The sequence below is a fragment of the Montipora capricornis genome, chromosome 10 (assembly GCF_036669925.1).
Source record: "Montipora capricornis isolate CH-2021 chromosome 10, ASM3666992v2, whole genome shotgun sequence".
Taxonomy (NCBI): Eukaryota; Metazoa; Cnidaria; class Anthozoa; order Scleractinia; family Acroporidae; genus Montipora; species Montipora capricornis.
Window position 1 is genome coordinate 17,081,126 of NC_090892.1, and position 17,500 is coordinate 17,098,625.

The window sequence follows — 17,500 nt, forward strand, 5'->3', positions numbered from 1 at the left end:
TGAATTACTACCTTACATAGGAAAACCGGCCGTGACATAACAAAATGCCATGGCATGTTCCTTATGAATGACATCAGAACTGTTGTGTAGTGTTGACAGTGAGCAAAACTATCAGTCTAAATCATTCTCTTTTTTGGTTACTATATATGAATCAGTAATTTAACTGTAGCTATAAACATTCACCTCAACGTAAAACGAAAATTCGCACAAGTAATTAAATGCAATGAGGTACCATGGGTGATCTTGAAAGGCAACCTATAAAGAGATATTAAATCGTGAAGAAAAAAAGTTAGGAAATTGAATAACTCGGCCGAGTTATAACTCGATCGCTTATCAGTTTTCTTTTTAGCAAATTCTCGGAGAACAGACTGCGTCTACTGATAGAAAGGCGTCCCACAATAATGTTTACGGAAACTCAAGAGAGAATCCGATGTGGACTAGGTCTTTATCAGGTTACTCCTGGTTTTTCCATCTGTATAACTGACCCTTAAGGCAAAAGCCGCGTATGACTACCACAATTATTTTCTGCTTAGACGTCCACATGCAAAAAATAAATTATTATAAAAAGTTACGTGATCAGTTTTCTAGCTGAGAGTTCGGCTGCTAATGCTAATTCACCCTTAAATGGCTCCCTCCTCAAAGCACTCTATCCAGCAAATGTTAGCGACATAAATAATAGTGATTATCAGAATGGAGTACGTGTAAAATAACCGTTGAAATATAAGTTTTGCACTTTGAGCATGCTCACTTGCAAAAAAATTCGAACTCCCCATGTTTTATAAACGTCCGCTATATCATCTTCCAAAATAGATTAGGTGGCTCACACCAGTTTCAACAATTTGGAGGTAATGCATGGTCTTATTAGAGGGATGAACTCTACAACACTGTTTAACAAAATAACAATGTTATGATGGCAAATGAAACAGCAATAATCTCTTAACAAGATGCACTTGTTGATGTGACGTAATAGGTCACCATGGCAACTAGCCAAAGGAGCCACCTAAAAATGCCCTAGTATTTTTCTTTAAACTCTTATAACTCAAAATTAAAATACTGCGATCCCCAAGTTTTATTTCTGGAAAGTAATTAGCAGGCTAAGATAAAGTTTCGAAAAATTATCTGGAGCAGATTCCGACTCAGCTTAGCTTTTTCAGTTGTGAAGGTGCCCATGAATCCGCTCCAGGGTTCGTTTGTGAGATGTGAACGCTTAAAGACAAATAACATGGCTTCTTTGTTGCCATGGTGACATATTGCGTCACATCAATGAGTATCTTGTTAAGCAATTATTGGTGTTTTATATCGTGCCATGACTTTGCCGTTGCATGAAACAGTTGGGTAGTTTCATTCCTTCCAAATGGTACAATTTGCTGAAATTGGTTCGAACCTCCTTAAACACCAATTTTAAGAATATTTTAACAAATCCTAGTTTTACAAAAGGCATTTTGGACCCGAAAAGCTTCCGTAAAATTTGAGAAAAGAGTGCCAGAACAGAAGGTTTCACCTGCTCTTTCCCTATGTTTCATCCTTTCTCAAAGAAAGAAGAGACACCATGGAAACCATCCTCATTCCCAGGACCTTTTTTCCACCGAAACCTCGGCAAAGAAAAGCCCAGGAAACGAGGTTGAAGGTCTCATACCATGTAGGTGATCGTGAGTGTAGTGGCGAACACAAACAGGCAGTTAATGTACTTGATGAACCTCAGCTTGCTATCAGGTAATATAACGAAGTGGATAAACAGATCAGCAAAGCGCGTTTTGAAAGCAATCAGGGTGGCGACAAGTCGCTGACGGAACGTTGGTGACGGCTCTGGCGGTTCTTCAATTTCAAGAACTTCCTTATCGGGGGCGTTGCCTTCCTCCTTTTCCTGCAGAAAAAAAATAGACCAGTGACCATGTTGTTTGACAGCGTTATTTCATCATAGAGGCCTTAACCGTCGCAAAATGTAAGCCCTTGTCGACCTGAGGGTAACCCGCGATGAATATGCATCCCATCCAATGGTAAGTAGAAGGAGGAATCCAGATGGATTTCGAAAGAGAATCTCCGTTAGAGAGCTTAAGCACGAGACTTTTTTGAGACACGGACGCCAGCCGGAAGTGAGCTGTTTTCCCTTTTAACTTGTCATAACACAACTACATTTATATTGCTAACTATCTTTTCTCCATTAGAGATGATTAGTTTAAATATTTGGGAGACTACTTTCCTCGCATGCGAAATGTTCACGTAAGATTGGGAATGCACAGTCTCGCGCGACATTTTTTCGTCATTTTGCCGTCCTGTTGCGTAAGCTCCCTAATAACGGCAGCAGAACGGGCGTATGTTATCTTTGGCTGTTTTAATCCCATTTGGTGGTCTCTCTCTGTGTTAAACGGTGGGCCAAGTGTCGATCGCAAACGTAATTGATGACAAAAAGTGAAGCCTTTGGTTAAAAATTAATTCCAGAGTCCTCATGTTTATGAAAAGTGCAGTAATCTACATTGTAGATAAAAGCCTAAGAAAAAGGACGCTGATTTTCTTTTGGTATTTTGGGAGACATGTTAATAAACATTGTACAGTACACATGTGATTCATATGTTGTTTGAAATAAACATTTCGGCAGTAATTCATCACACTTTGAAATCGTCAATTAAATAGCCTACTTGATGCCCGAGCGTCGTGATGTCATACTAGAGAAAGTCTAACATAATAATTTCAGCTCCATATCAATGAAAAAGAGCCCTTTTTGACTAACACTGAATTCAAACCTTGAGTTTGTTTTCCTCTTCACGTTTTTGGTCTTCTTCTTTTTTCTTCGCGAAAGCCTTCGCTCGTTCTGCCACCATTCTCTGTCGTTCCTCCGCAGTCTCCCGGATTTTCTTGCTAATTTGTGGATAGTGGGTCAAGACCTCGTCCAAATCGTTTTTGGTCAAGACAAACAAGTCGGAGTTTGTTTGCGCTCTAAAGCAAACAAAACCAAAAAATTAAAAAACCCGACTATTTTCGAAAGCCGGCTCAAAAACTTGAAAGCTTCTGTCTTGGTAGAAAAAACGTTGTTGCAGGCTAATAGAGCCTTATATTGAGCTCATTATCTCGAATCCAGGTAGGTATCTTCAATGCATGACTTTTTTAACCAAAAAGTAAGTCAGTTAGAGGATTTTTTTTTTACTATTTAAATAAGTGGTTGATGTAACGAATCCCTGTAATTAACAATGCGCACCTGACAGAGGCTGTTCGAGGACAGCTGAACACCACACTGATCTCACCAAAGAATCTTCCTTCTCCCATGACATCAAATACGATAGGCTCAGCGTGCTCAGAAACCACTTCTACTAGACCTCGGTGGACAAAATACATCTAGACGGTAGAAAAGGGCATATGAGAATGAACATATGAAACAAGAGCATGGAGTCGCGGTAACTGACAGATGTAAAATAGAAAAGGGATCCGCAACGGAAAGATCTTTGGAGGGCTATACCAAAAGACAAAGATAACGGTATTGTGCAATAAGTACGAAGCCAATACTAGGAATTATTAAAAACTGGATCATTGGATAATGAAATTCGAGACTTTTGATTGGCTAAGTCATCATGGGCTATGAGCCATTATACCATAATCTACAAACACGGCAAGCATATGCGTGATTTTTTGGGCCTTTTTATTTTTATCGTAGTCTAGTTTTCTATATTTTGGGGGCGTTTTTAATAAAACAATTTTCCACTCGCGCTTGTTGGATATGAGATGATTATAGCCAACTCGGCGCTACGCGCCTCGTTGGCTATCTATCATCTCATAACCAACGCGCGCTCATGGAATAATTATTAAATAGTCTTTGAACGAGAAGAGTCGACTAAGGTTAGTGGGACTTGTGGCACGCATGCACAATTTTACTGGGTACTTGGAGTGAAACATGGCAAGTCAATCCGAGGGTCCCCTCCCACCTAATTCACTCGTCACCATATAGTTTTTTTAAAATCTGTTGTTGGAATCAAATGCCGGGTTGTCTATTATCGACACCTTTCGCAATTCGCGCAGCAAGAAAGCGAGCACATTTAATTTACAAGTCAAGTACAAATTTAAAGTACAATGTATCTTTCACCTCTTGTCCCATATCTCCTTTTCGAACCACATACTCTTTGGAGAGAAAATATACTGGCTTAATCTTCATGGACAGCATTTTCAAGAAACCGATCTCCGTACCTTGAAATAACGGCACCTGATGGAATGAAAACAAATGAAACAAATAAGCAAAAAAGGCATGTTATGTAATTGAATTTACTAGAAATCCGTAACTCAGAAGTGTCGATATCTGTCATCTGTCCTTGGCCAATCAGTTTGCGGTATTATCCAAATTTATAATACAGGTGAGAGGGATGGCTTTAGAGCAGTTAAAGTCTGGTATGGCGTAATGGTGATAGCATTCGCCTCCCACCAGTGTAGCCCAGGGGACCGTTTCTCAAAAGTCCCGAAATTTTACGGGTCGTTTTCGGGTGTCACAATTCCCTTTGTATCTCAAGAACGGACAGAATTTAATATCTCAAACTTCACAGTTAATTTTCTTTTTGTTGCCTTGAAAACATGTTAAAAGATCGGCTTTCCAAAACAAGCGGTTGGCAATTACACAAATGGCTTTTCGGGACTTTCGAGAAACGGGCCTCAGGTTGGATTCCTTACGTACTCGTGGCCATATTTGGGCTAAGTTTGTTGTTGGCTCTCTACTCTGCTCCGAGACGTTTTTCTCCGAGTTCTCCGGTTTTCCCCTCTTCTCAAAAACCAACATTTCTAAATTCCAAATCGATCAGATGCGGGACTTCCTCGAAAACCACTTTCGAGTGAGTGGAGCTTGTACCGCGAAATAACGGCCAATCAGTGACGTCCTGATTGGTCCGGAACCAAGTAGCTGCACGAGGGATTGCTCGTGCTTAATGCAAAATCACGGATAATGCACGGAACATAATGCCACCACGTTTTTTCCTGCAAAAAAATCTAGCAGCAGCCGTTCTATACCCAATGATCTTTAATCCAAGGCTTGTAGTTTACTGTATGCATTAAACACCCTCCGTTGCAGTATGGGTACAGAATTTGAAGGGCGCAGCAGGACGCTCGACGGAGTATGGCCGAATGCATATCTACAGTGTCTGTGAATGCCGTTAGGAGGTCCATGCGTGATCCCGGAGCGAGGAACAAATATAAGAACAGCAAAATATAATGAAACGGTATTTTGCAGCGAAAGGTCAGCGCAGTTAAGGAAGCAACATTTGCAGTGGCGAAGAAGCCAGAAAAAAGACAGGCCGTTTAAACAAAATCACAAAAATGGCGTATTGTTTTTTATTCTATATATATATCTCCTATCGTTTCTGAGATATTAAAGTTTTTGTGTAAAAACGGATGACGTCATCAGTGGTTCCAAAGGAAAACAAGTCACAAAATATAGAACATCCTCAGAAATTGATATCAAAAAAAGCGGTTTTCATCAAACTTGACACCGGCAATGTAAATCAGTCAGTGCATAAAATGACACTCATGGTGCAGTTGCCATGGCAACAGTTTTGCTTCCAGATCAAGAGTGTGTAGAACTGGTGTTCCCAACAACAACAATAACTTTATTCTAGCCTTTACAAAAAAAATACATTAAGCGAATTAACTATATAAAAGGGTATTAGCGTCCTAAAATAACTAAATGTTAACGTACTAGTAAGCTCATTTACATAAATAGATTACAATAATAGGGTCGGTCGACACTTATGGTGGCTTAGTACTGTTTTCCGAAGAAAAAGATCACGATTTTGGAATCTGATAAATTAAATTAAACAGGATATCTCTTCTGAGGTGTTATTTACTGTAATTGATGTAAAATGTAATTTTACCTAACAGATAAATGCAAATCAGGGGAAAATGCTTAATATAGTGACCGAGCTCCCTTCTAATCGACAGGGACCAAACACTTGAACCCAAAGGTATAAACAAAAGAGAAAAATTGTAAATAATATTTATCTGTAACCCTATACATATTTCTATATATATACATTTATCTGTAATTTTATACTGTCTATAATTAGTTTTCTTATGGCTTATGTTTGAATTTCAAAAATTTGTAACTGCAAATCATTTAACTCCCTGAAGAAGTCAGGCCGTGCCTGACGAAATATTGGTAAATCAAAGAAAAAAAATGTATACATATATCCTCACAGCCGTACAAACAGCCTTGCATTATTATTTTGACATGTCAAAGGGCTTTTTCTCAAAACCTAGCCGTACGATTAGGGTTAAAATGTTGGAAATTCGTAAACAAGATGAAGACGAAACCGTCAACATTTTGTTTGAAAAGATCTATCAGATAGTTTTTCACTTATTATCAAAATAGACGAAAATCGATGTTTTGCAAAAAACCTGTCAAACAAATTTAACTACTTATTTCTAAGGAAATCCTGAAATTTTAACGTGAGGTCGTAGGGCTAGTTCTTCAGAAAAAGGCCTTTGAAATGTTTAGTCTCCAGTCTCTTCCAGGAACTCGGTCACAATATTTTGCATTTTCCCCTCATTTGCATTTATTTGTAAGGTAAGATTACATTTTACATCCATTGAAGTGACTAACACTTCAGAAGAGACATCCTGTTGGTTTAATTTCACAGATTTTAAAATCTTGATATTTTTCCTCGGAAAACTGTAGTAAGCCATCTTATCATGGCTGTTTTTGCTCAAATAGGCTTCACGCCCATAAACCTTTTTGACTGTCTAGGCAAGCCTGCTTCATATTGCGCACCGGCAACTCCGTGTCGTACTCTTTGCGAATGATGTGTGACGTGGCTTTAACGTCCCATGCAGTATGTGAACAAGGGTCTTCAGACGGGGCCTACGGATTACAGTCCCCGTGTGAGTAAACTTGGAAGTCTCACCCCTTGCAAGATCCGGCCGCGATTCGGGCTCGCGATAATTCGATGCTCAACAAACTGAGCCAACCACTTGGTTAGTAGAGAGTACTAGGTGAAAGAGCCCGGAAAGGGAGTCCACTTTTGCATCATTATCATTTCTACTTTCTTACTGTTATTAAAAATGCTTAGCAGAAAGCCGTCATACCGTTTCAATCAAGTCTTTGTACAAACTAAGTGTTATATCGCCTTGCAATGACAGCGGTAATCCTTCAAACAGTGAACTCGCATCCACACCCTTGTTCCTGTGCCATAGATATTCATAGTAGCTAGGAAAGATTGAAAAATAGTTGTTTACACCTTGATGAAACGCTCTTAAAGCAAGATACGTTGTCAAGGACAAAACCGCGTTTGATAGTTAATTCCAAAATATGAAAAGGGACGAGGAGATATAGACTCTTCGGCTACGCTAATCAATGCAGAGAGTTTCTTTTTATCAATGATGAATGGGACATTCTTGTAGAGGTACTGATCAGACCTTCCGATTGCTGTTAATCGTAGGGGCAGCGTACGCCTGGGCCAAACAACCTTAGTACGGAATTTACCCAATGTTCTATAAATTCAGAAACTTGTACAGTGTGTTAAAGAGCGAATTATCCGTTTCTCTCTTTCTTGAGCACATCACTGTATTTGGGTCTTCATAAACATTCAATTCATACCTTACTATGCGCGATGTAAGGTTGTCTGATATGTCTTGTTCCTAATAGAATTAAAAGATGGTTTAAAAAACATTATGACATCAAAATGCAACTATTGATATTAGGGAGCTTACGAATCGTCGATGTTGGTAAGACGGCGCTGTTGGGTAACGTCATAGTCCCGCGTCACCGTTCTGTAGAATTTGAATTTACGATTCACGATAAAGACGACGACGTTTATGCACGTCCGGTAAATTTTCTCGTCGTATAAGAAGTTTGTTTTTATCATTTCACAAGGCACGTTTTGCCTAACTTCAGAGAAACGAAAGCTTGTATAGCATACACTTGTCGAGCGAACAAGATTATGTACTTTTATACGATCTTTACAATTTTAAAAACCCTGGAGTGTCCATACTGGAGCTTTGAAAGGTTCGATTTTATAAGAAAACAAAGAACGAATGCAAGTGTGAGTTTCGTTTCCCATTTCTACAGGGAAGACATTTATAAAAATGCTGAACAATTTCAGCTAGCTGACGAGATAACCCCTTTATACAGTGGTTTAGTTCTAACTTTGATGCATGCATCTACCTCAAGCGCTATGCCTATCCTTGTCGATATGGAGATTTAGCTTTGAGTTTCACTTGCGCTTTTATGTAAGAGATAAATACCTCGAACGTCGGTATTAACCCATATACATCCCTCGGGCCTACGGCCCTCGGGATGTATATGGATCAATATTGACGTTCGAGGTATTTATCTGACTTATTTCATGAAATTATTCATGAAGGATCTTTATATAGCGATCCTTTGTTCAAGGGGACAAACGCCGGCTAATTAGTACCGTCACACTTAGGTGAGAAACGGAGAACGGGATTTATTTGTATAAATCCCTGAAACGAGGGATTTATACAGATAAATCCCTCATTTACAATGCAATTCAATTCAATTAAATATTCATGAAGTATGTAAGTTAAATAAAGGATGTTGAATAACAAAAGAAAATGTGTGATTCATGAAATAATCTTAGTTGGATTTTTCGTCATAGCATAGCAAAAGATCATGACTTATAAATACACACACACACACTGAGACAAAAAAACCATGTGTAAAGAACATGCCTCTAAATGCGATACTTGATTAATGTGGAAAAAACACCTGCCCGTCGAGAGAAAGTTTGACAAATAACCTAGCGTCCTGCTATTTTTAAGACCCTGGCAAATCGCCCTCACCAACGTCGTCGACTTTGGTGCGATTCCGGCAAGTGCCCAAATAGGCATGAGCAGTAGGCATGTCACGTAATCTAATGGCGCCTTCGTGCAAACGTCGTCCATTCGTAAGCTCCTCATTTTTAAATGCACCATTAAAATGGTTTAATGAACCCGTGAGAAGGATGACCAATAGGTCACAAGAACTGACACTTTTTTCAAGTACTGAACAGCTGACCAAATGAATGAAAGCAGTTAAGTTTCGCGTCACTCTTTGTTCAAGATTTCTTATAGAGCCACGTAAAGGAATATCAGAGTAGCGATACTAATTTAAGCATGAAGTAAGCCCAAAAATACTATTGAATGATAATGATATGTCGCCGGTGGTGGTGGTGGTGCGATTCCGGCAAGTGCCCAAATAGGCATGAGCAGTAGGCATGTCACGTAATCTAATGGCGCCTTCGTGCAAACGTCGTCGATTCGTAAGCTCCTTATTTTTAAATACACCATTAAAATGGTTTAATGAACCCGTGAGAAGGATGACCAATAGGTCACAAGAACTGACACTTTTTTCAAGTACTGAACAGCTGACCAAATGAATGAAAGCAGTTAAGTTTCGCGTCACTCTTTGTTCAAGATTTCTTATAGAGCCACGTAAAGGAATATCAGAGTAGCGATACTAATTTAAGCATGAAGTAAGCCCAAAAGTAGTATTGAGTGATAAAAAAAAAAGCAAAATCTTTCGATATGTCGCCGGTGGAAGAGTTACGAATTACAACCATAACTAGGAAACTCTTAAGATACGAGTACGAATCAACTACGAGTAGAACTTTTCCCTAAAAGTAAAAAAAGTTGTGCGTTTATATAGCGCCCCTATCACTAACGTCTCAAGGGCGCTTTACAATGATCAATTTACCCCCAGCGGACTGGAAGCATATATAGGCGCAAATTGCAGCCGCTTCTAAGCAGTCCATGCATGCTGGTACTCATGCATGCTGGTGCTGGTACTACTAAGGGACAAGCGGAGGCTCAGAACTGAATACTAGCTGCAAAAACTCAATACTAACGGCTAATTGGTTACCTTAAGAAAGTTCTTGATTGCATCTAGTCTCTCTTGATAACGAGCCCGCTGTGCGTCAGCGTTAGCCAATCCGGCAGCAACTCTGGCGATGATGAAGCCATAGAAAACAATTCCGAAGACCATGCAAAAGAGGGCATAGCCCATCTGCCAATCAATCAATCAATCAATCAATCAATCATTCAATCAATCAATCAATCAATCAAATTAATAACTTGACCAATGACGCAGTTTGTGAGACACCAAGATCCACAATTAAACGAGTGATTAAGCAGTTTTTTAGCCAACAAATTCAGTCAATCTGACCTTTAGCTTGTGTTATTAAGGAGTATTGGTTCAGGCGGTGGGTAACAAGTCAGTCAGTCAGTCATATCCTTTTATATCGTTTTGTAAAGTAAAGCACACAAATACCTCTGGTATGTCATGAGCATGAATGTCTCCATATCCAACCGAGGCTGAGGTTGCTGCTGCCCAGTAGAGGCAAGTTAGATACTGATAGGGGACTTCTTCATTCCCTATTGACGGAAACGTAAACTGCATGTTTTGTCGATATAAAAGTACACAGATGAGTCTTCATGTTAGGCTCAGCGGACGTATTTGAGCTGATCGAAGATGAGCGGGAAAACTTAAGGGATGGTTTAGAAGTAAGAACCTTGCCCTATGGCGTCCAAAATATGGACTATCCATTCTGCTTAATCATAAGTATCCCTTAGATCGACACACTTCATTCGTGCAACTTTGTTAAAAAGAGACCGTTGTTACAAGCAAGACATAATTCTACTTCCTCATTGGTCTAAGTCGCTAGTGAGTCACGAGAGAAAGAGCGCGGGAATCTGAGCATTCGGTTCGAGCGTTGACCTTTGAGCGTTCACATCGTTATTGGATTTATCTACAAGAAAGTCTGCGAGATCAGACTTCCCGATTCGTGTCGTCGTGATTTGGTCCCTTTCGTCTCGTCGACTCTCCAGAGACCGCTTCATGATACATCACTCCGGCTTCGACTCTTCAAGTGCTGAGTTCGTCTCGTCGACCTCTGAGATCGACTCGTCGTGGATCAATCGATCCAGATCCCTACGGGATGAGACCGGTAGAGGCCTCGGACTAGTTGCAAAGTAGCGGCTACGCCTGTAGATAGATTTTTGGATGGTCTTAAGGCTTCTCTTCGTGATGGTGTGCAACATGTAATCTCCTTCTTAAGTGAAGAGACTTTAGCAGAAAGAGGACGGCGTTGATTATCTATGTACACACATCGACCGGCTTTTAAATCTGTTAACAGCAGTAGGCACTCTGTTTTTCATTCAAGAGGAAGTCATTTTTCTTTTGCTTAGAGCTCTTCAAGTAGTTAGTAAATCGACATCCAAATCAGAAGATGGTGATTTAGTACCAGTGTCTTATACAGGAAGCGGAGGAAGACCAGCAATAGCTATTTCCGAGGAACATCTAGAATATAGTCTCGGATCTGACTTCATAGCTAATTACCATGTGCGTTGCAAAAGCCCATTTCCGACTTGTTGTTTTGCTCCGCTTCAAAACAAATCATCCCGCGAAACTTCAAATGAAAAGAGTTTGATTTGGATAAAAATGCTCAACCTTTGCCATTTCAATGTTTTACAAGTGGACTCGCTTTCAAAAAAGAGGCGAGCAACAACTCAGTATTGGCATTTCTTTGAGATGATCCGGAAAAGGATCATTGATCAAAGATCACAGACTCTGAAAAAAGTACCGAAGAAACTTGCTAAAATTGTCAACCTGAGGTGGCTAAACTAGCTAGATGATACAAGGAGCAAAGATCTTTGCTTATCAAAGTTGTAAGCTACAGTCACAAGAGTCGGTAATATCACCGCACATACGACAGATATGTTGTTGAAAGCTCGTGCTCGGGGCAACAACCTTGATATGGGCATTTCAGTTTTGAATCATTCGCCCTTGTCACACGGCGGCCATATTATCCCGGGAGACCAAAAAAGCTTTGTTTTACCACGCCAAGCCTCACCCCCATGGTTTCCACTGCGAGGCTTGGCGTGGTAAAACAATGCTTTTTTGGTCTCTCGGGACAATATGGCGGCCGTGTGACAAGGGCGAACCCCAACCAATCTCACGAACCTAAACCTACCTGGTTGTTTGGCGATGAGTTACAGACTCAACTCAACCACATCAGAGCGTCTAATATGATTCTGAGCAGGATAGCAAGTACCTCGACGAACAACCGCAATCGCTCCTTTAATAAGGCGAACACAACTACCCAGTCTTAGAGGCAAAACGCACCCAGGGAAACCACTTATTTAACAAGTCGGTTCAGTACCAGTACCACTGGAAGAAACGGACCGATCCCACAACAGTCCGGAAATGACCGTCGACATACACCATGCAGGTAAGCGATTTTGAGACTGTCTTGCCATTTCTTTTGGCTGACTTGCGCAATAAAACTGGAACGTTTAAAGCCGGCAGTTTCGCTAATTATTCTCACATATGGCGAGAATTGACTTCTGAAAACTGAAAACTTGACCACATTCAATGGCCAAACCATTGCATTTGATACACTGCCAATGCAGGTAAAACCCTTGATGCAAACCAAACTATCTGACATACAAGCAACATATGTCGACCCGCAAATTTTTCAGCTCCAGAAAAAGGGAGTCATTCAAATATATAAACATGAGGCAACATAATTTATCTATCCTGTAATCACGAAACCTAAAGGATGGCACATTTAGGATGATTTTAAATCGCAAGTCTTTCAATGCCAACATCACTCAGCATTATTTCAAAATGGCCAACATTTGGTCAGCTGTAAGGCTGATGAAACCTGAATGCTACATGGCATCAATTTACTTAAAAGATGCCTACTATTCTGTTCCCATATCCAAGGAATAAATTTAAATGGAAAGGGTTTTTATACAATTTGTTTGTTTCCCTAATGGGCTAGCCATTTGCCCTAGAAAAATTCACAAAATTCCTAAAGCCAGTCTTTTCACATTTGAGAAAGCAAGGTCATATATCAGTTCCCTATATAGATAATTTTTTGTTAACAGCTGATGATTTCAATCTATGTGTACAAAATGTCATTGCTACTGTCACTTTGCTTGACAATGTTGGGTTTTTTATCCATCCTGAGAAGTCATTTCCTTTTCAGACTTAGGAAATAGTTTTCATGGGGTTTGTTCTGAACTCCAAAATGATGCAGATTTCATTAACTGAAGACGGAGCTCTTACATTGAAGAAGCAGGGGCGTAGCCAGGATTTTTCAAAGTGAGAAGTGAGGAAGGGGGGGGGGGGGGGGGGTTACTGTGTCAAACAGAGGGTAATCACCAGAGTGTAGCGTTTTTTCGCCACCTGAATATTGTAGGTGTTTGCTTAAAGGCTTACAAAGGATGGGGGGGGGGGGGGGGGGGAAGGGGGGTCATAGACATCCCAGGACCCCCCTAGCTACGCCCTTGAGAAACCTGTGAAAATTTGTAGCTAGACTTGGTGGTCGTACTTAGTGAATATGCTCATTGACTTCCCTTTGATCTTGTCCTGAAAGAAAGACACTGTACACACGCTTCGGCTGCACAGTCACAGAATGTGTTTATAAACACTGTCATAGATGCAGCTGGCTAGCTGGTCAAGAGAGAGTAGTACGTTCCGAAAGTTTTATGACAAACCAGTTCAAGTAGTTGAGAATTTTGCAGAGACACTTGTTGCTTCACTTGAAAGTTCCCAACAATTAAAAAATAGTACAAAAATTTTGGTGGTGTATCTGTTCATGGACACATTGCTTTAAAGTCTCACGTGACTTACTGACGACTTAAACCAATGACGAAGTACAATTACAAAATTAAACGAGACTTACCTGTAACGTGAAGTTTGATTAGCTCCAGACCAATACCTCGTAGAATTATAATCAAACTTCACCTTACAGGTAAGTCTTCTTTTATTGTCTAATTAGCTACAACTTGACAACTAACAAGCTAGCTGTGAGACTTTTGCTGTCGAGATAATACATATTACTATGTGCACCCGTGCTTAATAATTAAGAAATCGCAGCTTCTTTCATTGATTGCCCAACTAATATGCAATGCTGTTTCGAGAAAAAGGCCACAAACTCGCTTATGAACGTCAACAACCACTTGCGAAAAAAAAAAGATTGGACGTAATTTTTTCTTAATTTTTTCGTCCCTATTTTTTATTGATAAAGGGGAGAAAATGTAATTATCATTTAATGTATCATTGTATGTGAATAATCACGTAAGAGGGCCACGGTTTCACTTACCCAAGTCTCGACCGTCTAACTCGGCCCAAGAAGTGTCTGCGCACAAGTGTCTGCCTTTTTTGACTCCATTGCATGCTATCAGAAACCAACCACAGGCAATTCCATGAGTAAATGTTGTCATATAGATGGCAAACTTGAGCTGTCTGTAAGTAAATAAAGAAAAAAAAAGACAAAGAAAACGCTGAATGACATAGAAAAAAAGAACGCGTGTAAAACTGTTATGCTAGCATCAGGATTATCCGTACTCGTGAGTATCAGTCATAGCATGCACTTTGCTACTACAGTATTATTTTTACTTGAGTTTCCTTGTTTTATTTTTCTATTTTGTATTCTTGAGCTTTGCAGTGTTACTATGTTACCCACCTAGAATAGTTCCGCGAATTGTGGGTAACCTAGTTGTAAACGCTGACGTCGATAGCCTAAATGTCTTGATGTTGTTGTTTTTTTGGTAAATAGCGACCTTCAGATTGGAGTACGAGTTTTCAGTTCTGAGCGCGCGATTTTCGAAAATTTTCGTTCTTTAACCTAATAAGAAGAAATTTTTCCCCGGAGTATGACTACGCAGAAAAGTAAATCTTAGTTTGGGTTATTGGATTGTAAAATGAAAATAGGGGGTAACCATGCATTTTTCGGAGATAATAAGTTTGATTTTTGAAAAAGTGGACACTTCTTTGCTTAAGGACGGTGCCTACTAATTTAAAGGTATTTTTTGCGCTGTTTACTGAATATGCAGGAAAAACAGATCTTAACAAGTGTTATTAAAATCCAAAAAGGAAATAGGGGCTAACCACGCGTTTCTCGAAGATAATTAGTCAACAATATTTGTAAAAAGCTTTAAAATACAAAGTAATATATGGCGTTCTTTTCCAAATTGAAACTTAATTTTCTCTGAAAAATGCGTGGTTACCCCCAATTTTCTTTTTGGATACCAAGAGCACTTTCTAACTTCTACTCTCTCCGTATAGTTTTAAACCACGCAAAGATATCCCTGTATTAATAAGCACCTCCCATAGGAAACCAGAGTATCTCGAGATGCGCAGAACGTATGCGCGATAACAATAGTAGGCACCGTCCTTAAACAAAGAAACGCAACTTTTTTCACAGTTGTTATCGGCACAAACGTCTACTTGCAGTAAATTAAACGTAACGTAAAATATCTTTAAAATAAATAGCAAATTGCAACCGGATGATTCTATAAATGTGTTTTATGATCACAAAAACGCGACAACAGAGCCATCCTCTGTAGTCACTAAAAAGCGCCCTTTATCAATTTTTCAAGGCCCTAAAAATCAATCCCGTCTTCAATGGGACTCAAACTTCCGTTTCATATACTGTAACAAAAAAATTGCGGTCACCACGCGATTTTAAAAGTTAAATTGGTTTTTTCAGTGTTTTTTTGATTGATTTTTGCAATTTTGTCACTCCCCTGTTCGGTGAATTAAGACATTTGCACCTGTTTTTGTGATGCACTCTGGGATATCCACAATGGCGAAAAATACACAAAGAAGAAAGTTTTGCAATTTTAGAGTGGATATTTCTTTGCTTGTTTGGGACGATTAGATCTTTTTTCTGAAAGTGGCTCTTAAGTGACCAAAGCAACCTTGCAAAGTGTATTTGTAGAGGGAAATCTACGTGATTTTTGTTGTACACTGTTATGGTATCCAACCCTCTCGCGCTGAGGTGATCACCAAACTTGCATTGTCAATCGTTTCTTGTGGTGAGCTTACTTGATTTTGTAGGCCTTTTGAAGCCCATTAAAATTCGTTAACTAATTCTTGTTCAGTACTTGCGTCTGTTACTGGACGCCCCTTGATCTTTTTTCTAATTTTTGTCGGTCTTGGTGGCAGCCGATAGTACAAAACAAAATCAAATGCTTGCCTGAGATCATGCTTCGTGGTAATTCTTTGAAAAATATTAATTATTGCACTGAAAGTATTGATCCCATACCCTGTGTGGTTGTCTTCGAAGAATTTACTACATTTGTTTTTTATTAATTTCGATGATAAATAGCCCTGTTTCATTGTGGTAACCTAAAGATGGCTCCATTGAAATTATTAATTCTTCTGCACCGTCCACTTTAATTTCGCGCTCCGAAAGATCATGGTTTCTAGCTTTTTCAATATGTCGTTTGAAAACTGTTGCGATTTCTTTTCGTTGGCCTTTTCCTATTAGAGACACGTGTTTCGCACTGCAACCGAATAAATCTTCCGTGGCATTTCGATGAAAAAAAGATTAACTTGAAAAATATAAAATCAGCGCGTGACAAAATGACTGCGTGATGCGCAGAACAAACGCGCATTAACAATAGGTGGCACCGTCCTTAACTGTAATGGGCGTGCCTGTTACAGAACCTTCGGACTCGTGGTCGTTCTTGTACTCCAATCTGAAGGTCGCTATTAATAAAATCAAGCCGGTCAGTTAAAGTATATCAGAGGTTGTACATTTGTCTTACACCACTTATTATTTCACAAACAAGCAAACAAACAAACAAATTCCAAACTGGGACCGAGATCAATTAGTTGTTTATTCACTTTCTTAATTAACAGTATCTTCGCTTGACCCATTAAAAATCAGTCAATATGTATGGGTTATTCACCAAGCATGAGGTCAAGGTGGCTGGATATTGGCCAAGTTCTTCTTTTGTGTGTTTATGGACCGAGACGAAGTCGAGGTCCATAAACACGCAAAAAAAGGACAAGGCCAATATCCAGCCATCTTGACCGAACAAGCTTTGTTCACCAACACCAAAGACACCAAAAAATGATCTTTGATCTTGCGGGACCAAGCGAGAAATCCCGAGCGGGCAAGATAGCTCCATCTTGCCCGCTCGGGTAGCCAATCAGAGCGCGCGATTTGGTTCATCTTGCTCGCTCACGGAGCTAGTCATATAATGAGAACACTTCATATGATATATGGACTACGGAAAGCAGCATTTAGCATTTTCCATAGCCTAAACTTTTGAAGGCGTGAACGGGATTTGAGCCCATCAATTCATGATGGGATTTGAAATTATCATGAATTTGCGGGTGGCCAACCATAGACTGCGTTAGATAATATATGCTAGCATCATCACGCGGCGCGAACTTACCCTATTAGGTTTGTGTTCTTTCCAATCGACTCACTCATGTACTGGAAGAATTGTTGCTGAAAGAGGAAACAAATGCAATTTTGTATTTATTTTGCGGAGAGTGTCAAATGACCCTTTTTGCATTAGATACATTTGAAATGTGGACGAGGCATTAGAAGGTGTACTATAATAAAAACTTGAAGAAGACCATAATATGGAGTCTTAAACTCCCATACGAGGTGATTGTCAGCGATGTCATTTTCACAGATCACCTTGAATCGCATCAGAAACAAATACTCTTCCTTTAGCCATCTCAACTTCAAAAGGAACAAAGCACAAGGAGTGGTGACAAACGTCA

At 39.7% G+C, this 17,500-nt stretch overlaps 1 protein-coding gene across 1 annotated transcript in view; it reads right to left on the bottom strand.

Moving 5' to 3' along the window:
* Positions 1-17,500, bottom strand: part of LOC138019123 (uncharacterized) — a 54,754-nt gene that overhangs the window by 14,988 nt on the left and 22,266 nt on the right. Inside the window, exons 16-26 of the mRNA XM_068865795.1 lie at positions 17,164-17,219; positions 14,076-14,218; positions 10,235-10,338; positions 9,827-9,970; positions 7,562-7,602; positions 7,051-7,171; positions 4,073-4,189; positions 3,194-3,330; positions 2,742-2,934; positions 1,637-1,864; positions 184-255 (exon numbers count right to left, since the gene is read on the bottom strand). Coding sequence (XP_068721896.1) covers positions 184-255; positions 1,637-1,864; positions 2,742-2,934; positions 3,194-3,330; positions 4,073-4,189; positions 7,051-7,171; positions 7,562-7,602; positions 9,827-9,970; positions 10,235-10,338; positions 14,076-14,218; positions 17,164-17,219 — 1,356 coding nt within the window. The remainder of the gene's footprint in view (positions 1-183; positions 256-1,636; positions 1,865-2,741; positions 2,935-3,193; positions 3,331-4,072; positions 4,190-7,050; positions 7,172-7,561; positions 7,603-9,826; positions 9,971-10,234; positions 10,339-14,075; positions 14,219-17,163; positions 17,220-17,500) is intronic.